The sequence below is a fragment of the Cornus florida genome, unplaced genomic scaffold (assembly GCF_030987335.1).
Source record: "Cornus florida cultivar Cherokee Brave unplaced genomic scaffold, ASM3098733v1 CherokeeBrave_3.0.0_Hap2_Chr10, whole genome shotgun sequence".
In the NCBI taxonomy this organism is placed as follows: Eukaryota; Viridiplantae; Streptophyta; class Magnoliopsida; order Cornales; family Cornaceae; genus Cornus; species Cornus florida.
In genome coordinates, this window is record NW_026775580.1 from 109,519,369 (window position 1) to 109,546,993 (window position 27,625).

Genomic DNA, 27,625 nt, shown 5'->3' on the forward strand with positions numbered 1-27,625 from the left:
GATTTCTTGGAACCTATTCCATTACTAGTTACTATTACTTGTGTTTGACATTATTGGTAATATTAGTCTTTGGTTGCAACGATAGTGAATTACTGATAGTACTATTGATGAAGTGTGAAATACCTCAATACAAGCATTTGCTATGCTACTGTGGCAAGGAGGAGGCAGTAAACTGATAACAACCTCAACCTGCACAAAGCCAAAAAATTACATGGAGAATTTAAGACCGTGGTCAAGGTCACCTGACATCAAACACCATCCCATTGAGACCCAAGAAAAAAAATTTAATCATGAAGTAATAATAAGATACGGCTATTTGATTTTTCGTTTGCCATCGAGGATTTTTACGCAGCAATTGTCTAAAGCATTAGTGCAAGCAACTGCTGATACATTTAGCAAATTTAAATACACCACGTTAACTATAAAAGAAGAAAGAAAGATAAATGCAGTAGAAGGACCACGTCTACCTCTGAAATATACTTGTAGAGACTTTTATGATCTGTTATATCAAGCTGAACTGCTGTTGCATTTGCAATGCCTTCAATTATCTGCATCAAATTTATTTTAAGAATTAAATTTTATTTTTTTTGATAAATAAAAAATTTGGACCATTTCTCGATTTGTGCGTGTCATTTTAAGAACTAAAATTTTGAATGTGGTGAAAATAGACAAATGCAGGGTTGATGGGTTAGTAATTAATTATATGTAACTATGCAATGGTCAGTGCTACAAAGGCACATATAGCTATTATATTCAAGTGCGTGTGTACATACAAAAATATTTAAGAATACATTACTAACATTATTGTTATTATTATCATATAAATTCGACTAAAAATTCTATTTCAATCTATTGAAAGACAAAAGAATTGATTTTTTTTAACCGAATATGCTATTAGTTACCTTTTGTCAACTTTATATTGAATTACCTCACACAGTAATTCCAAAAAGGATTTATACTCTTATGATTTTCATATATTTTTCAATATTTGATTGTTTCCCTACCTACTAGGTAACATATACAGAAGCACAAAGTACAAACACTGCAGGACACAACATGAATATAACACCGTGGCAAATCCTACAAAAAGTCAGACAGACATGGTAATGCATAAATAAAAATAAAATTTTGTTATACTAGAAAATCACATAACTCCGATTATTTTCCAGAATTTCTGTTAACATTTGCATAATGTTGATAATGACAATATAGAAGCATCATATACATAATCATATGATGTATACCACTACCAATCTCTTATCAAACATACTATAAGCAATTGCATTATTTTGCCTATAATAAAGAGTGCCTGCTGCATGTTTGACTTGCAAATGACTCAATTTTTCTTTCCAAAGAAAGGTCAGACACTTCGGGTCATTGATCACCTATTTCCAAGAGTTTCGGAGAAGGCTCTCCATTAAAAAGGTTTGTGCTACATAGGCATCCATAGTTTGAAAAGTAAATGCATTTATGATTTTTCTAATAAAAATTTATGGACAAGTCCAACAAGTTTCTGTGTTTCCAAGAACCAAGACGTGACAATGACCAATGTCAGACCTATACGAACAATGACCAATATATGAATGCATGGACGAGAGTTGACCTGTCTATAATGAAATATCAGAAAGGATGCATATTCTAAGAACTTCATGAAGATAGAGTTAGTGTAAGTATGAGATTTCTTGATTAATATGGTCTAGTGTACCTCTTCTGCATCCTCTATATAAAGAGATGCAACAATGACGTGAACATCATTCTGCTCTTCAAATTCATCTCCCATGCATGTTTTCAACCCTTTTCTAGATGAAATGCTTCCAATTGATGCCAAGAGTTCAGCAGCTGGTCTACAGACCCGACCCGCACCAAGAATTAGAACCACATTTTTCTTTTTTGCATCACATCCTTTTGTAGTATCACTCTCAGGGACTTTACCAACCTTCATTGATATCACATTTCCCTTTTTGCTTAGATATCCATTATTTTCACTTGGATAAGCGAGAGAAGATAAAGAATCAACAATTTGATCCAGAACTGAGCTATCATCTGCCCCAACCTGTCGAAAACAATCAATAACCTATGATAAGGAACAAACCCAAGGATCTTGGTTTGATTACAAACAAGTAAATCGTAATTAAACATAAGTCAGACACTGATAAAAAAGAAATATGAAGTAGCTAATTTATTGTGTGTTACATATGCTGCACGATAATTGCAGGCAACATGAAATTGCCCTCACAAACAATTTATAGTTGTCCTTGAGGATGATTGGAGAAATTGAGGAATAGATTAATCAAGGATCTTTATCTCCATAATAAGTCGGTATGTGTATTATTTCATTAAATTGTTTCTGCAAATAATTTGATTAATTTCCTCACAACAAACTTCTAATTCTAAACGCAATTGTGGGCGGAGACGAGAGAAAGAGACCCCACACTAGCATTTATATGATACCACTTTTAGCATATATTATACCTGACCAAGAAATAGACCCAAGTCCGAGTAGCAAATGGCGATTCAGCTGATAACTATCTGTAGTAAGACGTTCCCTCGCTACTCTAGTTTTTGGTATATGCGTTCCGGGAGTGTCCAATTCCCTTGAATCCTTAGAAACATGGAGGAAATAAGGACTCGTAGCATAAAAAAAATGAATATATGCATCCATGCCCCTTAAGAATTATGATCTTAAAAATATCCTTCGAATCTTCTAGATAATTATAACTCCGTTTGAGCTTGTAAGGTCGATGTTTACTTAGCATGCACTGGGCCTTCCCCTTTATTTTCTCTACTATACAGTATTTTATTCGTAAAAAGGGAAGAAATCAGATGCATCATGGTCTATCTTTCTCTCTCATAAATCTCTCCCCCTCTCTCTCTGCTCAGAAAAACAAACACATTATTTGCAAGAAAGTTTGAAAAAAGCAGAAACATTAGTTGGCAGATATGGATACTGCGTAGAAATATTTATGCATTGACATGGAAAGAATCCAGACAAGCTAACTGGAGTACGAACTGGTTAAATTTGCAGAGTTAGATACAACCAGCATTTCAGTATTACTTAATACCTATGAAGCACCGACACATTGTATTGATGCAGCGTACCAGTGTCGAACACGTGTCCGAGACTTGATAGAGGTGTCCGATTTTTTTATTTTATTTTTCTGAATCAGACACGCCGAGGGATACGTCCAGACACGTCGGAAGCCGGCACACCTCTTAGTCTGATCGAGTTTTTCCTTTGAAAACAAAGGCAGAGGGGAAAAGATTATATGTGTGTGTGTATGTGTGGGTATACCTGTTCTCTATATATAATAAACAAAGAAAAGTCATAAGAATCAAATACAAAGGTTTAATTTCACTGACACCCCTTGAGATTAGGTCATTTTTCACCTATATGAAGATTTTGGTTTTAACTTTCACTTACACCCCAATTTGCTTTTTGGGCTCTGACACATGTGAATAGACCCTTTTACCCTTAATTTTTTAATACAATTTAATACAAAAAAAATCTATAATTCTAAAATACAAAATTACCCCTCTGCATCTAAAACACACAAAATGAAATCATAAACCCAACACCCCTCTCTGCCACCGACTCCCTCACCTCGTTGCCGCTCTTTGCAAATTGTCTTCTTTTGCCGAGAATTGGCAGAGAGATCACCACCACCCATCACCCAACACCTCCACCTCCACCGCCCCCACCCAACACCTCCATCACCCCAACCCATCACCCAACACCTCCACCGCCCCCACCCAACACCTCTATCACCACCACCCACCACCCAACACCTCCATCACCACCACCCATCACCCAACACCTCCACCGCCACCACCCAACACCTCCATCACCACCACCTATCACCCAACACCTCCACCGCCCCACCCATCACCACCACCCCCACCCCCACCCAACACCTCTATCACTACCAAAGACTTTAGGCAAACAGAGGCGAAAGCCAGAGTGCTCTAGCAGCAAACTCATGCTTGAAAGCAGAAAGCAAACCCAGTAGTGGAGGGAAGAGGTAAATCCAAATAGAGTCAGAACCAAGTGGTTGGAAGAAAGGGCCTTTTTTTTTCTTTAATTGATTGACCTTTGTAAACATCTTTTTCGGAAAATTGGATGTTGTGACCATTGGCGATCGGTGTTGTAGTGTGAACTTCGGATCGAGCTGATTCTCCAAATGACACCGCTTCCTAAACCTTGCTGCCGTCACCGCTGTGAACCACCTTGCTTCTTCCGCTGCTAAGTTGGTGTTGCCGCCACAGCCGCCATTCCGAGAGATGAAACAAAAAGGATCAGGAGTTTTAATTGGTATTGAAATCTCACCGCAGTATCAGTGGCCACAGTCAGCTCGGGTAGGAACAATGAAGGCGTCGAAACAGATTAGACAACAGTCGTTGGAAGGAGGAGTGTTGGAGTCTCTGTAGGTAGGGTTTGGATCAGAACTTCTCATTCTGTCACTAGTTTCTCTCACCTCATTGTTTCTCTCACTAGATCGTTCCTCCACCCCACTCAATTCATCCACCACCTAGCTCTCTCTCTTTAAAAATGAAATTTTTTTAATTAGGAACAAGAACGAAAGAAAGGATCTGATAGACCCATCACAATTTTAGTTTGGCTGTTTTGTACGTGCATATACCTATATACATATATATGTGTAATTTTGTGTGTATATATATATATATATATATATATATATATATATATATATATATGTTTGGCTGTTTTATATATGTATATAGATATATATGTGTGTAGTGGTGGTGGAACAGCAATTGGAGATGACGATGGTACGAGGAATAGGAATGAGTATGTTAGGGTAGTTTGGTCACAAAAATTGCCAAAGGGTAGCACAGCCATTTAACACCTCAAAAGTACTATGGCCCTACCAAAAATTGGCATTTGGGGTGTAAGTGAAATGTTAAATCACTAATTCAAATATAAGTGAAATCTAAAACCAAAATGTTAATCTACCTGTAAAATGACCTAACCTCAGGAGGTCTGAGTGTAATTTACCCAAATACAAATCATAATACAAACTAAAAACTGATACAATACAAACATATATACGTAATAGAATACAATCTTCGCTCAAACTATTCAGGGGTCATTCGTCTTGACTTGATCTGATGAGTTGATTCAGAGATGATCACTCAACCTAAGGCTGGGCACTTGGTGAATCGGCACGACGACGAGAGGGTCTTGATCAGTAAGGTCCTGTGAGGTAGAAAGATGGGATAGAGTTGAGGAAGAAGGACCTTTGAAATTTTCTTAATGGAGGGATGAGAAAGAGATAGAGATAACGGATGAAAGGTTGGGAACTACGAAAAGGTGGACCTACGTGTCAATGAAAGAGAGATACACAATCTTTTTTCTTTTAGTGCTTGTTTGGTTACAAGAATTAGACAGACTTTTGGGTATAACGGTATCCTTTGTTGATTTGGACTTCTGTACATTTATATTTTTAATAGAAATACAAAATGTGTGGTGGGTTTAATTTAAGTATATTATGTTTATGCATATATAGATAAAAGAAATTCAATAAAAAATAATTTTATTTATATAAAAATAAATTATATAATTATTTTATTGCCGTATCCTTGCCGTGTCCGTGTCCTTGTTTTTTGAGATTTACTGTATCGCAGTGTCCGTGTCGTACCCGTGTACCCTTTCACACTTCCTTCAGCTTATCTATTTGAGTTCTATTTGAACTTTAGTGGCCATCTATCCTATCCTGACCGGTGAGCCTCGCCCTGTCTTATGCCTAGTGGTCGCTGCTCTTATCCCCTGAGAAGATAGAATGGCATTTTTCGTACTGCCACGTCATCTGCCACTGCTTGTCAAAACGACCCCTCTCCTTACACAGGCTCTCTTTTAGAAAGATGCAACAGATTCTCTATTGCTAGAAATGAGATGAGTGAAGCCCAAGGGACATCTTTAACATTGATCTGCAGATATAGTGTCCGTGTCCGTGCTTCATAGCTTAATACTAATCATCCAAAAGAATCACTTAAGAAGGCAAAATATATATAATTCAATATAATGTGATAACTTATAAGCCACTATTGATTTAGATGGAAAAATAAACATAAAAAATTTGCTTAGCATTAATGCTTCTGTATTTATATTTATCTAAATAAACTTACATTAGTTCTCTCTAAATCTTTGACTCTTGAGAAAATTCAAGGTAACCTGATTGTATATTCTTTTGCTAACATTTATATGGAACATGCATTACAAAAAGACAAGATTGGAGGCAGTCATGACTTCACTTAAAAATTTCACCTATCACACTTTATAATTTATATATATCCACATGAAATGAGAAAGTTTTTGTTAGGATATTTAAACAGAACCTTGAGATAATTTCAAATTCAAAGTTCCTTCCAGTAAGTTTGAATTGAAACAATATCTTTCCAAAGAAAATTTCCCCTGATCACAGTTTATAATGTAGCAACTTAAATATCAACTTGGATGTTTACAAGGTGTCATAATATAATTTCTATGAAGCGTATTATTTCATATATATGATGTGGATAGTTGTGTATATGTGTGTGATGAATATCTTTTCGTCTTACAAAAATCATACTGGGCTAGAGGTTTACTTACTTCCAGTTCTGAATAAGACATAGCATCTGAACTTTGACCCACTTGACACTTAACCGAGTGAAAGGAGCCCCCTGCTGCTTCAATAATATCCAAAGCCTCATTTATCAGAAATTGATCAAACAAATGACCACTCAAGGACACCTGTCAGTTTTAAAACAAGAACATTAATGTAGAATGGGGGTAATGAACAACAATGAGAATAACAATTATGGGCCAATAATCGAACATAATTTGTATAATATTAGTTTGAAACTTTGAGTACTATTGTAATTTTACACATTGGTAGTAGGTATTTAAGGAGAATTAAAACCTTAGAATGTGTTTCATAATGAAAAACATACCAATATGTTGTACTTCTTCTTATTAGAGCGGCTATCTAGAAGATCTTCTGATAAATCTCTGCAAATTAGGAAAGGTAAATTCATGATCAATAATTAAGGTAAAACATAGGCGTATTGTTACAATAAACACGACGAACCAAGAACAAAACAAGAATCACAACATAAAAGTAAACACGGCACACACAAAGATTTATGTGGTTCACCCAAAATCTGGGCTACATCCACGATGAAGATCCAGCAAAAGATTTATGCGACAATCAAGAGATTACAAGTTTCAGCCCCCATAACCCTAGCTCTCACTATCTCCTCACTTTCATGCAATTTTTAGTGTTATCTTGTTCCCCACTCCAAACCCTAAACGCCTTTATATACTGGAATACAAGAGAGTTCTAAACAGGGGCCATGATCCGCAAGCAAAAAAAACGAGTCGTAAAATTTTTCGGGTAAAAAACGGGTTGCAACACGACGCGAGCCATGTCACCCCACCAAATTCAGACACAGAAAACTCTTGTCCCATACCTAAATCTGGTGCGAGACACGCATATGAAATCCACACCATGCACAACAACATTAAAAATAATTACCACTCCATCCAACATTTTCAATAGTTCACATGTGTTCACAAAATCTACACCATCTATGCAGAATCCCACCACCATGTCACTATGAATACATCAGTTATAATATCAAGAACATCCATACAAACGCCATCAAAATATCGTCCTCATTACACGAGTATTAGCTAGGAAGAACAAAAGTAACTACAAACATAATAGTAAAAATCTCCAACACATCTCCATCACGTGACTCCATTAATGGAAACCTGAAAAATGAATAATAACGTGAGCTCACAAGCTCAACAAGAGTATTGCTAAGCACTATCATTGCTCAGCAAATTGACCTTGCCTTATTTATATTCTCATGTTTGAGTTTTACTCTCGTTAACAAATTGGCCTTTCTTGTGAACTATTGAAAGTGTTTAATGGAGTGTTAATTTAATTTAATGTTGTTGTGCATGGTGTGGAAGTCATATGCGTGTCTCACACCAGATTTAGGAGGGATTCCTGTGTCTGAATTTGGGGGCGTGACAAACCGGAACAAAATTCAGGCCACAACATCACACATATTCAGTAACTGATTTGACAACTTATAAAGAAACAAACAATTCGAGGGAAATTTGAAGCCCTAAAGTGAAGTAAAACAACCCAATAACTATAACAAAACTAACTCTTGAACAATCAAAAAGAACATTTGCAAACGTTTTAACCAAGAGATTTTTAAATATCATAAAACGCCACCAACAACCAAGGATACGTAATGAAACAACAATAATAAATAAAGAAGTAAGGTAAACACTAACATGAGTAAGAACATAAATCCTTTAAACTCTTGCCTAAATATAGATGACGTAAAAAAAACCTAGCCCTTTTAACCATAAACTTTAGTTCCCTGGTTTGTTGAGTTATCTTGCTTTTACTGTGATAGATTTACAATAAATCATGGTTAGCCCATGAAACCTGCTAGACAAACACCTCAGTTGATAAATGCAAGAGGCCCTTATACAAATCACCATAAGCCATGAAAATTCCATAAGCCATAAGCCATGAAAAATTAAAACTTAAAACCAGTCAGCCCTATGGTAATGCTCTCAGAAAGGACAATAGAACAAGAGTAATCCACTACTGCCATATTTCTGGTGCTAAATGTGACACAGCCTTCACCACATGGACTCTTCATAAATGCACGAAGTACCCACGACAGACGCACATGACACTTGGACACCGGTATGAGATAATGTGAGATGCACCTAAAACATATAAAATAAGTAATTCAAAATTAATTATACATAAAACTCTTTTACTATGCCCTTTTGCTTCAAAACATGTACACACGTTATTTTACTGCAGAAAGAACAAAGAAAATATATAATATGAATATTTAGCCATTACCTCTTGGTTTTGGGATTTAATAAATCCAATGGTCAAACACATGCCATGAATTCCGGTAGCTAACAACCACCACAACTAACTTCAATTAATGGGGAGAACTTTGTTTCTAACTTTGCTTTATTTTTCTCATTTGTTTATTCTCTATGATGGGTTAATGACCAAAATCCTACCTAGAGGGGGGTGAATAAGTCTTAATGGTTCTTCCAACTAATTTTAACCACATAAATTTATCTAAGTTACCATTTAAGTAAAATTTAAATTAACACAATAGAATCCCTAGTTAACCATTCAAATACTCTAGAATCCCTAGTTACCTCTTGACCACCAAACTCTCACACACAGCTCCAGGCACACGGTCCGTTTTGTCAATAGATCCTGCAATTTGCTTCTTCAATAATTCTTTGATCTCTAGAGCAGTTGTCAGGATCTATATCACCCACCAATTCTAATGCAAAATGATGAATGAAAATAAACTATCTAGATATATGCACTCTAAACTCACAATAAAAATATCTCAGTTGTATATCTTAGGTTTTCTAGGATGATGAGCTAATGAGTTCAAAACAAGAAACAATCTCTCCAGATGCGAAGGTAAGGCTGTGTAATCCCAAGCCCATTAATGACAGGAGTCTCGAGCACTAGGCTAGCCCCTTTTTAAGCAAAATAAAGTAAAGATTAGAGTTTTAGAATTTTGGTTTGAAAAGGAAAATAGTTTTCGGAAATTTCAATCAATCGATCAACATGCATCTAGTGCCCTTCTATTGATCAGTGATAGTCTTCTATACTTAAAAAATCTCGACTTCCCAATTTCTAAAAAACTTTTATGCAATTCAATTAGGCTTTTTCCAAATCAAAACATGAAATAATGAAATCATAATGTATGAATGAATAAACCCTAATTTGGTAAGTGCATATAGTGTCAAATTACCTTTTTACCCTTGACATTGAAGATTGCCATTTTACCCCTGGTTGTAACTTGATTTTCAACTTTGCCCTGGCAAAAGGTAACTAATTTGACACTAACCTACCTTCAAACATTTATCTAAAACAAAATGTAAAAGATTACAGACTCTAGCTTTGATCACAAATATGCCAACATAAGTCCTATGACCTAACACTCTACTAAATTGAAATACCATGATAATATTTGAATGCTCTATCCAAAAACTTCTTTACTGTTTACTTTAAACCTTGCTATTCTAATATATGATGGGCTTCGAGTTCCACATCGAAACTATATCTTATTTTAATATGATATCACTTTTACAAAAAAAAAAAAAAAAAATCACAATTAGATCAAGCTATCTAATCAATTAAAGTACCTAACAAAAAAGAAAAAGTAAAAGAAAAAAGAAAAAAGAATCAAAGAAAATCAAAGGCTTAAAATTCTTTGGCAAACAAGCTTCAACTCAGGAGACATTGATCCAGTGTTCTTCGCCAAGGATTTTAAAGCTTGAATTATTTAGAACACTAGAACTTAACAAAACATACAGTTATGAATGAAAAACCAAAGAAAGTGAGAAAGTATCAACAACTTACTCTGAATCAGAGCTCCTCATTCGATGAATATATTCATACAAAGAAGTAAGCGCTCCTCCATGGGCTATACAAGCTCTCCTCAAGTGGGCAGGTAATTCTTCAATGTCTTTTATAGAGACCAAACTGCCAATAAATTGGGAGAGAATATCTCCAAAATGTTGGGAAGCCTTTCCAACAGTTGAATTGTGTATTAGATGAAACACTAAGTACATATTTCAGGTATTACAATATCTTAGATATATTTCCCACCGGAAATAAAAGTTATTTGATAAAAAGAGGCAAGGATGATTTTACTGCACCTCTTTTGCAAACTCAGTTGGAAGAATGTCAACAGCTAAACATATAACACCTTTATCCTCCATGTCATGATGGTATGAATCACTGAATGGATCATATCTAGAAGCCATGACTTAGCAGATTATCAATAATAAATAAAAAAGTTCACAAAAAAAATTGTAGTTAGAAATTGTATTGAAGATGAAAAACTAATGGGCCAATATTAATAAGTATTTGCTCAAGGACCTGATAAAGCGTCTTAAGAAGATTGCTAAATTAAGGAAATCCAACATCAGTTAGATACATGAGATCGAACACTATACATAGTAAGAAAAACCTTCTTGTGCAATGCCTAAAAGATAACTTCTAATATAAAAATCAGGATGGGCCATCTCTTGGTTCAATAGTAGTATAGCTCACACTGTCGAATGTGAGAATGCATGTTTGAGTATGATGGAAGCCACGTTGTGCAAATAAAGCTTTAGTTAACATCTGTACCATTCCAACTCTCCCAACACCCAATATTGGCAGAAGCAACACTGGGTAATGAATTGAGCCTTATAAAAATTTGGACAATCTGCTCATACATAGGCTATCAAGGATGGTACAACACTTGAAACATCCTGATACACAACTGTGCATCTTGGAGTTCAGAGGTTATAAAAATAAAAAAAAATAAAAAAATCACAGAAAAAATATCAATAAGGCAAAAGACGAGATAAATCCTAATATATGCTATTGAAATTGACATGATTCAATGTGAACCACCAATATAGTACCTGAAGAAAGGCGAGTCAATTAATGTAGTTGAATTAACGAACTCTATTGAGCCTCCTATATCACAAGTTATATCAGAGACTCCAACAAGCGGGCATCCTTTCCTCATCAAATCTTGCAGCTGGTTGGTACTCAACAACCGAGGAAATCTTTGTTCCCAGTACATGCAGTTTACTAGCAGAGACATAATTCAAACATCAGACTAATTGTCACTGAGAAGGTATTAGAACAGAAAATGTCATTAAGCTTGGCCGTTTAAAATATGTATATATTTATAACATGTCATGACATACAACAGAACCACAGTCCTACATTTTGCTGAATGTGCGCAGAGTTTTGAAGGGTTAATCAGAAGTTATAAACCACATAAATTTAGTAAATTTTGTTATTCGTAAAGCTGGTAAATACCAACCAGCTCATCTCATGAGAACTTCAAGCTACCCTGTCCAGATCATTCATCAGCCAACATGAACTCAGCTCAACCCTTATTTTCAAACCCTTCATCAAAAGCATAGACTGACTTCTTAGGGCACAGCTTGCCAATGCAGACTGTTAACTACTATTATGAAATCTTTGAAGTAACAAAGCTTTTTTTTTTTCCTAGTTGGTACTCATACCCCGCCCCGCCCCGCCCCGCCCCCCCGCGTTTTCTCTCCAAGGAATTGTTTGCACCCTAATGACTGTAATGTTGGGATTATGTGCCCTACATAGCAAGTGAATGGAATGTAATAGACAGTTATCATTAATAGATTCTGTGGTTTTAATTAAATGACTTACATACTTATGGTGAATGCTGTGTATTGATCAGTTCATGAGATGAATCGAGGTTGTCCCTTCACATATGCGTGTGATTCATGTGTATGATGGGTGTTCATACACGGGCCACAGTGAATCAAGGATGCACCGCATTATCATAAATATTTTCTAATTCAGTTACAGAGGATGGACTCTCTATCTGAGAAGAATTGAACAGGATCGACGATAAGTTGAAAAATTGTGATAGCTGTCATAGCATTTTTTTTTCTTATCAGTGTTGTAGCCATTGACTCTCAAGCATGAGAGAAGAATGGACCCTTGCCTTGGTTAGAGAATGCTTGATTTATTCGGTGGGCCCTAGGGCCTAAGACCCGAGTACTTTGGGTAGCCATTCATCATTGACTTTGGAAGGTACTCTTAATATTGCATCTATGCTAGTACATTTATTTTTCCGTGATTAGTTTGGTCACGGTAAATCCTAGCTTGGTGTGGTTTTGATAAAATGGTTTTTGTACAAAGGGAGCGTTTACACTACCTAACATTTTCTTCATTTGTGCTTGACGAAGACGCATTCGGAGCAGCTCTTCTGACTTTTCAGTCAGCTCAGGCCGACCATGAATTGCATTTATTATACGAACAGGTTGAGCGTTATGGTAGTTCGGCTTCTGATTTCTCTTCACTTACTCTACAGGTCGGTTTTGCTTTACTGCTGGTCCTTGAATATATCCAGCGAACTCTCCCTTTGTTATTAGCATCTCCACTTGTCTTCTTAAATTCCTGCATTCATTAGTCAGATGTCCAAAATCACTATGAAAAGCACAATGTTTGGATTGATCTCTTTGTTCGAGCGGTTGGATGATCGGTAGGGGAGGGCAAAACTTATCTTTATTTTCTTGGAACAACCTCGCCAGGCTGACTTTAAGTGGAGTGATCGATTCTTTCTCCTTAGGCTCTTTTCTGTTTTCTAGAGGGTCAGACGCTGTGGTGCAACTTGTTTTTGATTGATCTTTGTTCTGGTTTTTTCTCCCACTGTAACCATTGATGTCTTCCTTGCGTTGGCAGCTTCCTCTTCCTCTAAGCGCACAAAACCATCAGCTCTCTGGTTCAACTCATCCATGGTCTTCGGCGTATTCACCACTAGATTTATGTGGAACGGTGTTCCTCGGTTCATGGCTAGTTTGAACGCTTGAACCGCCGTGGATGGATGGCACTCTATTACCATGCTCTTTTCTAGGTTAAATCTAGTAAGAAAAGTTTGGAGACGTTCGCCTTCTAGTTGTTTCATTGTAAACAGACTTGATATGTCCTTGGCCGGCCGCTTGTTTCCATAATATTGGCTTATGAATTTGTCGCACAGGTTACAAAAGCTTTCTACCGATCCTCTTGCCAAGTTCTTGAACTAGTTAAGCGCCGGTCCAATAAGGCTCGTAGGGAAAACTTTGCACATCAGAGCATCATTTTCTGTATTCAGAACCATCTTTAGCTGAATGTGATAAACATGTTCGATCGGATCGCTCGTTCCATCGAACAAAGTAAAAACTGGCATGGAGAATTTTCTTAGATTTGGAGCATTCAAGATCTCATCTGTAAATGGTGAATCGACAGTCCGAGCCGCCATGCGGAGGGCTTCGTTCTCCTTTGGGAGTATCTATTGTTCAACAAGTCTCTTGCCTGAACTCCTGTAGTCATACGTGGCCATTGACAAAAGGTAGATTGGATCGAACGATCTTTCCTCAGTTAACTCCCTCTGCTATGACAGCGTAGCCTTATTGTGGCCAAACTCCATAGCTTCCTCTCGCCTGATCCTTTCTCGATGTGGATCCAGATGGACAGATCCTTCTCGATCTTCCATATGATGGACATTTGGTGGAAAAACTTCCGGCTTGAACTCTTTACGGCGCAGATCCAGGTGAACGTTTCCTTCTTGTTCACCCTAGTGAACAACATTTGGCGGTAGAATTCTCTCTCCTGTCGGAGGCGGTCGTAGAACTGCCAGAGCGTATCTTCGCTCCATTCCGGCTCTCAATTCCGCATTTTCTCTTCTTAGAGCCTCAATCAGGCTCATTAATTCGTCAAGCTTTGCGTGTTGTTCATTTTCTTGTGGATAAGAACTCTCACCTCCGATCTTCGTTCCTAATTGAAGCAGTCTCATCAACCAAGAAATCTTGGTCAGATCTGAACTCTACTACCGTGAGTGTACTAGATCTGGCCTTTGCCTGGCCGAATTCCGATCTCCGTCAGTTAGATCTAAATCTTTTCTGTCGTGAATTCGTCGGATCTGGCCTTCGTCAATCAGGATCAAATCTCTGCAAAACAAATCACGATCTCCTCAGGTCGGAGTCCAATTTCTAGAAATCAAGCTTCAACTTCCAGAAATTTAACCTTGATCTTCGCAGATCAATCCTAATCCTCCGAAAGAATGATCAATCTGCTCGCAGCGAACTTGAGGATCAACTGGATCTCTCCTTCGCTTCCCACAGACTGCACCACACCATTGAAGATGCAACGAAAAATGTTCTCTCTATTGGAAAAACAATTCCTTCTCAAAATATCTCAACCGTTTTTCCCTCTCTTTGCATTCTATTTATTGACTTTTACAATTGTTATCGAAGCTTCCTTTTTCATCTTGCATGTTGGGCTGATCTTCTAGGCTTTTCCTTTAGTGCTGATTCATTTCTTTCCTTTTAGTTTGGGACCTAGAGATCGTCCTCATGGAGATTGGGCCTCTTGGGCTGTTATCCGATCGGGTCCACTTTTCTCTCCTTATCCATTCTTTACTAAGATGGGTCATACCCAGCCCAAGCTATTTTTGGTATCTTCAGGCCCATATAAGATCCTCACTACTAGCCCAACTTGGAGTCCTAAGCAAGAAAGAGTAAAATAAGTAAGGTGTACAGAGTGCTTTGGGTACTCCAAAGTTTGTCTATAAATATTGGGGTTATAAAGGCATCATCTTCTACTGGAGACTTTCTCTCTATAAATAGACATATACATCTACGTCTACATACTTTCTCTCTATAAATAGACATATACATCTACATCTACATACTTTCTCTCTCAAGAATCCCACAATTCCTAGCTTAGGGATCTCACAAATGGGTCATAGTGGTGACATCTTTGGGCATTGAAGCTTGTAGGAGCAAGAAGGAACAAGAAGGACCAAAGGAAAGAGGAGATCAAAGAAGGAGAAGCTTGAAGGTTTTTCCATATACAAGTTGGTGTTCAAGATTGGAAGAAGGGATCCTACTTCATCCCTCAAGGTATAGGGCTCTTATTCCTTTGTTGTATGTCTCAACACGTTCATACATTGTTTTTGAAAAAGGTTCATGGTTCTACACATCTCAAGGTTTCCATGCTTCCCAAATGTTTTAAAACCCATTTCCATCATATACATCCTCTGAAAACAAGGTCCTAAAGCCAATAGATATACCATATAGTCCAGAACTACGTGTTTACGTTGGGAACCAACTACCAAGGAAACAACTGCTTATTGCAGACCCTATTAGTAAAGAGAACAGAATGTTCAAAAAATCCTCCAACTTAATCTGCTTTGCTACGAACAGCTAAAGATTCCAAACACTAAATGAACATGATGCACTGATCTTGAAACCTATACAGGACATTTTAAGATCAGATTGTTGTGTAGCAGTGCTTAGAAGTAGAAATGGTTCCATTGTTCCATTGTTTATCATGGTGCCACTAACCTGGACATTCCCACGAAGTCTAGAAATTCAATATAACTTCCAATAGTAGAACCTAATAGTTGAAGAAATAAAAGATGAGTTCTTGTTGGTCTCTGTTTCTTCTTCCAGCACCTTGGACTAGCAGTAGTCAAAGACGTAATTGGTTTCCTTTAGTTCATAAAACACCAATTACATCTCATTATGCTTCACAACCATACAATATAGGTCTATTTACACACCTAATGCAGTCATCTCCAAGAATGCATTGATAAGATATTGATAATTTTCATGAAGCTGATCCTCATATTGCTCTGATTCAGCACATGAATAATTTAAATATCTTATCAACACTAATAAGCTGTTGAGATAAAATTTATTGACACTTATTCGGAATCCCTTAAATGTATGACGATGGAAAGGAAATTCCTGCGTGATAGGAAAATAGAAAAAAAAGTATAATCACACACTTACAATATAACACCAGATTTTAGGCTCATTAGTGTCTCCCTAGTTTAGCATTGTCTCTATGGTTAAGTTCTAATGCAGGAACACTAAGAATTTATTTAAATATGACTTTTGTGTTCGTTCGATGCCATAAAAAATTTTCAGAAAATAAAATGATTAATTATTATTAATTTATGAATCTTATATATGCAAATGTCATGATATTTCTAGTCCATGGCCAAGTACAAATTGTTAGTGGCATAAGAATAGGTATACCAGTGATTATGAATCTCGTAGAAATTGAAAAATGAACAATGAACATGGTAACCTCATGTCTCCAGTAAACTATAAATTCCGTTTCCTGGATCCAGCAATAACAGCAAAAATACCAATAACAACTGCACATGGTTAGTAAAAATATATATTGATAGCATAGTTATGAGATACCTATAACAGATGCGTAGGGGGCTATTTTTTCATGAAAAATGGGGTTGTAGTGCTCTGGATGTGCATAGTAGTCAGCCTGAAACATATTCAAATAGCGTAATTTAGGTTGAGATATCTTGAATATGTTAAAGATATCACTAATCTTAGTCTCCAATCGGAGGAAATCAACATCAACCTTATGCAGGATAAATTATGAACAATACATTCGGTTACAACAGAAGATTCAAAAGGCGTTGGGTCAGTAAGATAAGTACAGTGATGGAAGAAAAGAAGATTATTCAATTAAACATTTCAATAGTCTTTCAAGGAAAATCCATCTTCACAAAAATACGAGAGACCACCAAAATTTTCATATATAAAACACACAACAGAGATCAAGAAACCAGGCAAATCAAATCTGATACTGCCCAGTGCTACTCAAAACAAGGATCATTTTGGTATGCAGGACGGGAATGGGAAGGTGGTAGTCCTCATACTCTAAAGTATGGAACTATATGGTAGGCCTATATAGAACACGTAGATAGAATGTGGTGAGGAATTTCCAGAAGCAAGCGTGATCTTTCACCAATTGGATGATTGAAAATTCTCTTTTACTAGTGGAAATCTGTAATACTGGAGACTAATCACATAAACACATCGAACTAAGTTTATCCTGATGTGTTACGGATCTTTCCTTTATTCTTCTTGTAAACTAGAAACTAAGAGGGAAAATATAGGATAAATTGGATGCAAATATAATATTTTGGGATGGAAGTATACCGGGTTTCCAAATTGTGCTTCAAAATGCAAATCATTAGCTTATTACCCATTTCTGTTGTGATGCATAATAGAGGTTGCAAATTTGATGCAATTGCCATTTAGCGAAACTGCAAGTGCAAACATCCTCATGGATGTTGAAGGATTTAAATATTTAAGTTACACTCTCTTTAACAGCTTAAGCTTTTAGAGTAGATGGTGGTTAACAATGGAGTGCCATATATATACTCCACATAATTACAGAATAAAAGTGGGTGCATCCAGAGAACAAAGGGACCTATGCTTATAAAATCCGCTCATTTTGCCATAAGAACTTGGTATCCATTAAAGGGAAACACTAACTTTTGAATTTGTCCAGCTTTTCATTAAATTGAGATGTTTTATGCTATGAGTCTACCCATGGAAATGGAAAGAATAGAGAACAGAGTAGGTGCTGAGAATGTAAAACAATTTCAAACTATCTTGCAATGTCCAGAATATTCTGGTTCTTGAACACATTATATTCTCACTGTCACAACTATCAGTATTACGTGATGAAATTAATCTGTAATGACCTGCCCAAGATTTGTAAGTCTTTGTGGAAGTCAAAAGTCAATTTTTCACGAAGCCACTGTAAGGTACTAAGCGGGATGCTAGATGTGTAAAACACTGCATAACAGAAGTAACCATCATAGAGTGCAATTCAGATATTCTAGATATCCTATATACATGAGTTCTTTCTGCCGAATTTTCGTTCTAGTAACTTGCAATATAATAGAATAGTTATGCACTTACAATTGAAGAAACTCTACCATCAAGAAGTCACAAATTTGGCTAAAGGATTTCTTCTTCTCCCACAGCGTTGACTTATTATTCACTTGGAATTTCAAATCTATACCATTTTTAATGGGTTCAAGTGGGGAGTAAAAATATAAAGACAAATGAGGACATTTAGTTATATAGTATTCTGGTAGATAAGTTTAGTTTAATGGGGCAGAGTGAAAATAATTAGTCTTGCAAAAACCTAAGGACTGAAAAACAAGGAAGTTTTGAGACCAACTTAAGTTTGATATATCTAAGACAAATGAAACTTATTATATTTTACATACCTTATCGAAAACTTTTGTCGGATCTTTGTGTGCAACCATGTCTTGACAAGTCACAACACAACCATATACTTGGAAAACTCTCTTTGATGCTCGTGTAGACTGAGAAAGATCCCTGGCCTAATCAATAAAAAATTTGACAAAATAAAACATATAAAACAATGATACCGTCCTTTACCAACTGAGAAAGAAAGAAAAGTTCTAAATTAAACAAGGAAGATGCATCTAATTAAGTATCGAAGCAATCAGTGAAATAATAATGAATTCCAGACGCCAAAAACACATGCCATACAAGTAATCCATGGTATGGTGGTGTTACCCAAATTTCATGAAGCCCATCTGAGACTCCTCAATCCTGTCTGGGTTATAATTTCCTTTTCACTTAAGAAATACTGCTCTATGTAGATTCTTAGATTCTCTGTAATTCCTGTAAGCTTGCATCACAGATAAATCTATCTGCATATAGACAAGCTTTGCCAATTCCAGGAAGATAGTCATCAATGCTTAATGTATGGAAGCAATTTCTGGCTAGTACATTTGGGCATTTTGTTGAGGCCATTAGGATTTTTGACGAAGAAAGAAAAAAATGTAGCAAGAGTTTCCAGAAAACTCACGCATCAATAAAATGTTAAATTCTTAAATTATTCAGTTATTTTGGGATGAATATGTAATTTTTTATAAGCCTGCTCTAGGTGATATAAGTTTAACAAAGCATAAACAAAATGCTCCTACAACAAGTGATGTGATATTACCCATTAAACTGGTGTTCTATCAAAAGTTATGAGTGCATGTAATGCATTCATGCATAAAAAGGAACACAAAAATAATTTCAGCTTTGTAAACCATGGAATAACACCAAAATCCCAAGTCATATAATTCACTTGGTGATGCTCCACCTTCATTTCCGGATCTTGATTAAAAAAACTGCTACACGGTGGAGGCAAAGTAAACCTTGAAGGGACAATGCATTGTGCATCCCTCTTATTTCAAGCCGCCTATGAGAGGTTGCATGTATCTTTCTCCATGTTTTAAGTAGAAATATGGGAGTGTAATAGTGGTTGATTCTTAAATTCATATTGAGTAGTAAATAGTGCAATGATACATAAACCATATAATCACGAATACATTTAAGGTAACTAAAAATGATTCTTAAAGAAAATTGATTCAACCTTACCGTCCCAAATAGTTCTGGAAGCTTGCTTGGATCCACAAAAGTGTGAGGAAGGAGCTTGAATATCTCTTGTGCACCAAGAGAAGCTAAAGAAGCATACAAATGAACAAAAAATAAAATCATTTAATGTAACAAAAAATCATCATTGGTTTTGGTTTATAAGATTCAGTAGTAGAAGAGGACCAAAAAGAATACTATCATCTTAAAACATGAAAAGCAGAAACTGTTGCTTTTAAAACTACTCTTTATTTGTACTGAAAAATTTTCAACAGGTATAATGTATTGAGTGCAGAGATGGTAACACTGCAGAGCAAGCATAAGAATTAGAATTTTCACACGTCAATAATTGTGATGTAAAAAGGAAAACCACTAAAGCATCAATTTAATTTAAGCAATGTTAAATACCATTTCCTGAACCGGTGAATACAAAAACCAGGGGACAGATTTCTGATGGCAGCCCCAGACTTGATATCTCTTCACCCACAGAAATCACTGCAGCCTTGGCAGCGGCCAAGGAAGAATACATGTACGAGGCACCCAGTGACAGAAAAGGCGTTGAATATCCAAGGCTAAGATAGCCTGAAATAGAACAATAAAAAAATAAAACGCTTGCATAGGTAGCAATGATATTACCAAGTCAGAATGGATAACTATAAATCCAGAGCAATGCACTATTTGAAACCCTCAGATACATTATGGAAAAATTGAAAATAAAATTCCAAAAATCCCTTCCTTTAGGCTATAGTGGAAAGGAAAAAGAAAGTGCCTACAGCTTCTTTCTTAAGCATTTAAAGTCATATCTTCAATCTTTCCAGGAACCAAAAGGAGTTTTGATCAAAAGAAGACCACTAATCTTTCTGACGAGTAGTCTACATTTCATTGACAAGAATCTAATAAGGCTAGTCAAGACATTAGCAATTTATGCAAAACAGAGGAACAGGTAACATGATGGAGATAAAAATGAAGTGTGTAAAGGTTCTGTTCGCCATGTCTCCACCACCAAACCAGCCATTAAGTTTCAAAGTATTCTACACATTGAGAACAATGGTACATACGCTGTCCTAATCCACGAAAGAAGTCAATCATTCCAGCTCTACCAGCAAATTTACCAAATGCAAGCAACCTTTTTCCATGGTCCCCAACTATAAGCTCATAATCGAACAAAGATGCTCTTTCAGCTAGGATCTAGACATCACAAGGAACATCAGTGGTACAAAAATCGAACAAAGATTACTGTCAATGAAAAATTGAATGATAACATACCTTATCTAATAAAGGCATGTTTTCTTTCTGTGCCTTGTGAGTATGGGAGAAGAAGGCATAGGCTCTATCAGGAAGAATCATCTCCAGCTGCATCCACACCAAATTATTAGCTCAAAACTTGGATCTCCTATCTATGTAAGAAGTTGAGCACAAGAATCTCAGCACCTTTGGTTGTTTGATACCCAAGATGAGACCACATTCTGACAAGTCATTTGATATCTCACAACCAACATCCTCATAGAGTGTATCATGATGGATGCGCTTTAAGGATGGCTGCACAATGATGCGGCCTACTCCAGTTTGACCCTTTCCACCATGTAGAAGTCGAGCACAGTGTGATGGGGTTAGAGGCACTCTTCGTTCCCACTTGTTTACAGATTCAGATAAAATTCCCACAACTCCATTGCCAAGCATGGTATCTTTAGCTGTCACATATTATTTATAATCACAAAAATGAGAAAAAGAATACCATCTCAGGAATGCCAATCAGATCAAACCACAGGTTTGAAAAAATTATGATCATTTTTATTCATAGTTTCCCAATTAAGAGTAGGGAAAATGTAGGAGAATTTTAACAGAATAATTGCAGGAAAGAGAAGGAAGTGTTCTATTGTTGTTACATGAAAAAAAGTTCTCAAACTATCTATTGTTACAAAGAAAGAAAACATAACTTGAAAATTTAATCTGCATGTGACATTCTGTGATATGGGTATAATGCATATATCATGTTTGTGTATTGTATACAATCTTCTGAGTCAGAAGCTTAAAAGTTTAAATTTTCATTTTATATATATGGATAAACCTATAATGACACCTGAAGTAATCCAGGAGTTTATCCTCTTCCCAAACTGAGGCCAATTTTTGTGATATTATCTTCAAAGGGGCCTCCTATATGCTATTTCAGTAAGCTATATCGAACACAAAACAATGACAAACAAACTTAAAATGTGTGAACTTAACAAACTGATTGATATACATTTCTTTACAGAGATTGAAACTATATAATATAATTTCCACCAAATTTTAGATTTTCAATCATGTGGGATTAAGGCAATAGTGATGATGATGATTATGGACGATATCTTATATTGTCAAGAATGCTATGGATTGAGATGGCATTCCATGCATTCATGATTCATGACTCTAAACAAAACAAAACAAAAGTTCCCAAATACTTGGGATCAGATACACGAATCCTTTTACCATGACTGACAACAAAAATAAATTTCTTCTTTTGATTGCCAGAAAGGAAGAAAATGCCATGAATTACTGAAAAAAACTGTGGCAGATCAATAAGTTAGTATAAACACAAATTTCAGGAAATGATCAAATTAAAAAAAAAAAAAAAAAAAAAAAAACAAGATCAAAAACAAAAACAAACTATTTTAGGTTCTCCACTGTAGTAGTGGGACTGGTAAATTGATCTTTGCTGATAATCATGAAATTCCACATCAGATTACCATAATAAAAATAAATAAATAAACAGCAATATCTATCCAATAATTATAAGATTGATTGGAAAATTAAACAGAAACAAAAATCTTCGACCCCAAAAAAGAATAAGAGCGATCAACACAATTACGCACCTCTAATTATGTCCAAACAGAAGACAATCTCTGGGTTCTTCTTGTGTAAGACTTTTAATGATTAAGAACTGTAACATGATGTGTGTTAATATTAAAAATGGTAAGGGATCAACGTTTTAGAACTGAAAAGAACACAATTACACACGTACAAACATATACATACATATTCGAAATATATATATATATACATACACACAGTCTGACACATACGTCTTGCTATCTGCAGAATGTCGGTTCGTTTGTTTGACAGAGATGGGGACTGTGGATTTACAGCTATCGCTTCTTGACAAGCAAGGAGTTATATATCTATACATAGACATTTGATCCGGTCCATTCGGAGATGAAGGGAAATGAAAAGCATCAGTATGGCGTGGCATGAGAAGCATGTGATAACGACACGATGTGGAGAAGTTGGAAATTTGTGGGCCGCACTTTTTTGTCAGTATCTGAACAAGAACGTAAAATTGGCCCACGCGAGTATCATCGTAATGGAACTTCAAATTTTTTTCGTTTCGTGTCCATATCCATCCAATTATGAACGCTTGCGTAATCCAGTGTCTAAGTTTCGTTTAGTGGTAGTACATCAGAAAATCACATCACTCAATTATTAAGATGATATTGGTACGCAAGAACAATGTATTGATAGTACTTCAATTTCTATCCTAAAATGTAAATCCAAAACCAATTGAGGATACGTAATTCGACTTATAGATCAACATCAATGATAACCAAATAGTGTTCAATTATTTATTTGTTTAATGTTCATTTTTTAAACTTTAATATATACAGATTATATATTTTCTCTCTTCATTCCTACCTGGTGTTAAGTGTTAACGTGACTTCAAGAGTGAAAAATTACTCAACTACAAACGTTTTGCCAAGTTGTCTCATTGGTAAGGGCCTATGATCCAAGTGTTAGAGGTATCGTATCAAATTCAAGTGATATAAAAATATATAAATTAGGTGTTAATATTATCTAATAATTCAAGTTTTTAGTTGGATCAAGAATCACTCGACTTTTTACAGTTTGTATCACAATCAAATTTAATCATTAATCCAATGCCATACCAAATGCAGGGCTCAAATGTATCCGAGTACTTTTATCTGAATAGGCATGGTAACCCAACCATAACAAAAGCGTGAAGAAGGAGTAGATGTAAATACAATCATTATTCTTATCAAGGGAGGCAATCTGGTCTTCGTCCTGGGTATGCAGGGCGACCATAACGAAGGCATTGCAAATTTAAATGGAAAAGAATGTTACAATGGAAACTTGTCCCACGTCATAATCGAATGGAAAAATGATTAAGTATATGTGAATTGGATGTTAACATCACTTAATAGCTTAAATTTTAGGTCAGACTGCAAAGCACCCGCTGATTACTCTACATTCATTTATGAAACTTGAAACCTTCCATTATATTTTACCAGGATATGAATTTTTAACTTTTTACTTTAAAAAGTTATTAGATATCAGTGGTATTACCATAATTTAGAGAAGTATTATTTCCTATATATTATGAAGATTGCCAAAAATTGGGAATTTCAGAACTCCTTTTTCATGGATCATAAATTATTAAATGGTCCTACACTATTTACATTTGGTGACTAATTCAATCTAAATTTTCAAATTAAAAAAAAAAAATCCTATAAAAATATATTAATATATCACAAAAAATCTAAACATTAACTTTTATATTAAATTAGTTCACCTAAGTATCAAATCATCCGGAACAATTTAGTAATGGCTGACCTGATAGCACTTTTGCCCTGGAAATTTGGGTGAGATTGTGCATTTATTCTGATTATGCTTTGCGTCCTGTCCTGTTCGTCAGTTATTTCGGTTACTGTTATTCAAATTTTGGTTGTGGATCAAGGCCGGCCTTGGGCTCGGTTAAGGAGTGTTTGGACTTTGCTGTCTTGGACTCATTTGTCTTGGGCTTGTCTGTGTGCTGGATTATTAACTAATTCATGTATTTTTGGCCCAAGCCTTTTTTTTTTTTTTTTGGGACTTTGCTGTCTTGGACTCATAGAAGGTGGCAGAGGACCAGAGGTGGAAGGTGGTAGAAGGCGGTGTTGGTGGTGGTGGTAGAAGGTGGCAGATGTGGAAGGTGGTGTTGGTTGGTGGTGGTGGTAGTGGAGAGCATGGGCGGAGCCAAGATTTGAATTTAGGGGGGCATAGTGGGAATTTAAAAAAAAAAAAATAAGAATAAGAAGAAAAAAAAAGGAAAAGAAAAATGAATTTTGCAGGAAACAAATTAGATCATGATTAAATAAGGGGAATTCAACTTTTAAAAAAGGTAATTAAAGAAATTTAAAGAGTAAGAGATAAAAAAAATAGAAAAAGTTTAAAAAAATTTTGGAAACTAATAATTTTAGGGGGGCATAGTATTCAAATATATATATATATAAATTTTAAAAGAGAACAGATCCTCTCCAAGAAAATTTCTCTCATAATATCTCCAAGTTTTTAATCTTACAGCTGTTATAGTGCCACATCACCAACTAATTACCATTCCATTATTAATTTACCAAACTTAATTAATTAATTAATTAATATGGTATCTTTTGGACTAAAATTTCCAAAATAACAATTACGCGATTTCCCATGGCTAAAACTTTCACTTTACTTTTTGGGCTAAATTTAAAAGATAACAATTACCATTAAGCTTTATCTTTCGATTTCCATATACTATCATCAATCTTTATTCACTACAATTTAAGGTTTGGAAGATTTCATAGTTTTTTCTGGGTTGAGAAAGTATTTTAAGATCTTGGTACATTAGACAACTCAAAGCTCATCGGTATCTCCTCTACCTTCCTAAGTTTTATCCACTACAATAAAGATTTCACAATTTTTTCAGGGATAATAAATATGGTATTGTTTGGACTAAAAACGTTGTAATTCTTTCTCATCTAATTAGTTACCTTGTTACAATTGGATTAGTTTTGGAATTTATAGTTGAAAATAATTTAATTAAGGGTGTAAGTAAAAATCTGAAAATTAGGGTATAATTTTGTTAAAAAAATTTGTGAATAAGAATATAGATTTCACTGCATTAGATAACTATGACTATTTTCCTCTAAAAATTGAATTTGTCAAAAAGTAAAGTGAAAGTTTTAGTGGGATATTAAATCGCCGTAATTATTATTTCGGAAATTTTAGTCCAAAAGATACCATATTTATTAGTTAATTAATTAAATTTGGTAAATTAATGATGGAAAGGTAAGTTGTGATGTGGCGCTCTAACACCGGTAGGATTAAATACTTTGAGATGTTATGAGAAAAATTTCTTTAGAGATGATCCATTCTCATATATATACATAGGGCGAGCCAAGCCAAGGGCATGTGCCCCTTTGGGCACAAGTTGGTTCGATGGTAGTGGTGATGGTGGTGATGATGATGGTGGTGGTGGAAGGTCACGGTGGAAGTGGTGATAGTGAAAGGTGATAGTGGTCCCAGTGGAATGTGGCAATGGAAGGCGGTGGCCATGGCGGTTGGTGTTGGTATTGGTTGGGTGACAATCATGAAACAATAAATTCATATTCATGATTATTGACAAATTCATGTTTTTTTAATCCCAAGGCTAGAAATGACGTTGGTCTATATAAGTAAAGTTGGATCGGGCTTGGGAGAGAATAAGTACGAACCAAATCCATAAACTCCTCCACATTGCACCTTTTACTTCGAAGATTGTTTGAACTGGGCCAACCCAATCAGAAAAGAAAGGAAAACACTGTCAAAGTGGAGCATCCTCATTTGGGAAGCCTTTCTGCACTCCCTTGGTCCCTTATACCCAATTAATAATGCAAGAAAATGAAGGAAAACCTCTTCTTCTCGTCTTCACAGCTCTGCTAGTGTGTGCGGGGATTTTCAGTAATATACTTATAAAATACTACTTTTGTCCCTTTAAAATTTTTAAAAAATACATTATTGCCTCCCAAAAATTATTGAACACATGATATATTCATTTTGATTTGAAATGAAAGATCAATATATATATATATATATATATATTGATCTTTCATTTCAAATCAAAATGAATATATCATGTGTTCAATAATTTTTGTAAGCATTTTGTACGAAGTCTTTGTGAGATAAAAACACTTCCGCTAAATGGGAAAAAAAAAAAATGCTCTTTAGTTGCATCATGAGCATGAGTAAATTGTGGTTTTCTTTCCTGAAATTAATTTCACTTAATAATATTATTAAGAATGATGTTATTCGGGCTGATTTCGCTAAGGCCAAATCATCTACGATTGCTCTCTCATGTGAGTCATTGTCAATGGTTTGGCAAAAATATTCTATTATTGAATTACTATTTATTAGGTTTATTTCTTTTTAAAAAAGTAAAAAATATATATAAATCAATAATGTTATAAATCAATTGAAGGATCAGCAGTTCAAAAGTGAGTATGTGGGGGATCAACGCACATGAAATGCATAGATTGATTGGAAGCAAAACACCAAGCATAACAATATATAATATTATATAAGAAGAACCAATAAATATTGAAGACTAATTTATTCGAGAATTAGTGAGCAATAGAAGAGTGTCACATAATACAAGTGTCAAGTGTGTGCATATGTGTGTGACTTTGTGTGTATTTGCAAAGTTGGAAAACGCGTTTGCCGGTCTTCTTTCCAAAAGCGGTCTATTTTAGCTTTTAAATACTCTCTTAAAGGATTCTTGATGTTGCCATCTACCGTATCATTCTTCTTTCTTTTCTCATGTTTTTTGTTTGTTTGTGTAAAAAGAATTTTTTTTATTTATTTATCATTTATTTTTTTTCTAGCTAGTCAAAAATTTGGAGTCTATAACTTGTCTAAAACCACATGTAAATAGAACTTAATGCACATTAAATCAAAATTGTCATATAATCAAATTCATGGTAATATACTAATAAAAAAAAATCAATTATTTGGTTTGCTAGTCTTCATGTC

At 35.4% G+C, this 27,625-nt stretch overlaps 1 protein-coding gene across 5 annotated transcripts in view; it reads right to left on the reverse strand.

The window, feature by feature from the left end:
• LOC132276993 (alpha-aminoadipic semialdehyde synthase) overlaps positions 1-23,012 on the reverse strand; it is a 29,006-nt gene extending 5,994 nt beyond the window's left edge. Inside the window, exons 1-17 of one of the 5 annotated variants that reach the window (XM_059778681.1) lie at positions 22,891-23,012; positions 22,681-22,748; positions 21,260-21,519; positions 21,095-21,181; positions 20,887-21,016; positions 20,237-20,410; positions 19,835-19,917; positions 18,664-18,780; positions 16,820-16,895; positions 11,492-11,663; positions 10,736-10,817; positions 10,437-10,603; positions 6,949-7,006; positions 6,608-6,748; positions 1,706-2,053; positions 468-548; positions 124-189 (exon numbers count right to left, since the gene is read on the reverse strand). In XM_059778681.1, the coding sequence (XP_059634664.1) occupies positions 124-189; positions 468-548; positions 1,706-2,053; positions 6,608-6,748; positions 6,949-7,006; positions 10,437-10,603; positions 10,736-10,817; positions 11,492-11,663; positions 16,820-16,895; positions 18,664-18,780; positions 19,835-19,917; positions 20,237-20,410; positions 20,887-21,016; positions 21,095-21,181; positions 21,260-21,508 (2,031 nt within the window). In that variant the 5' untranslated portion in view covers positions 21,509-21,519; positions 22,681-22,748; positions 22,891-23,012. The other 4 variants (XM_059778678.1, XM_059778679.1, XM_059778680.1 and 1 more) reach the window with 4 other exon arrangements.
• Between the last annotated feature and the right edge of the window lie 4,613 nt (positions 23,013-27,625).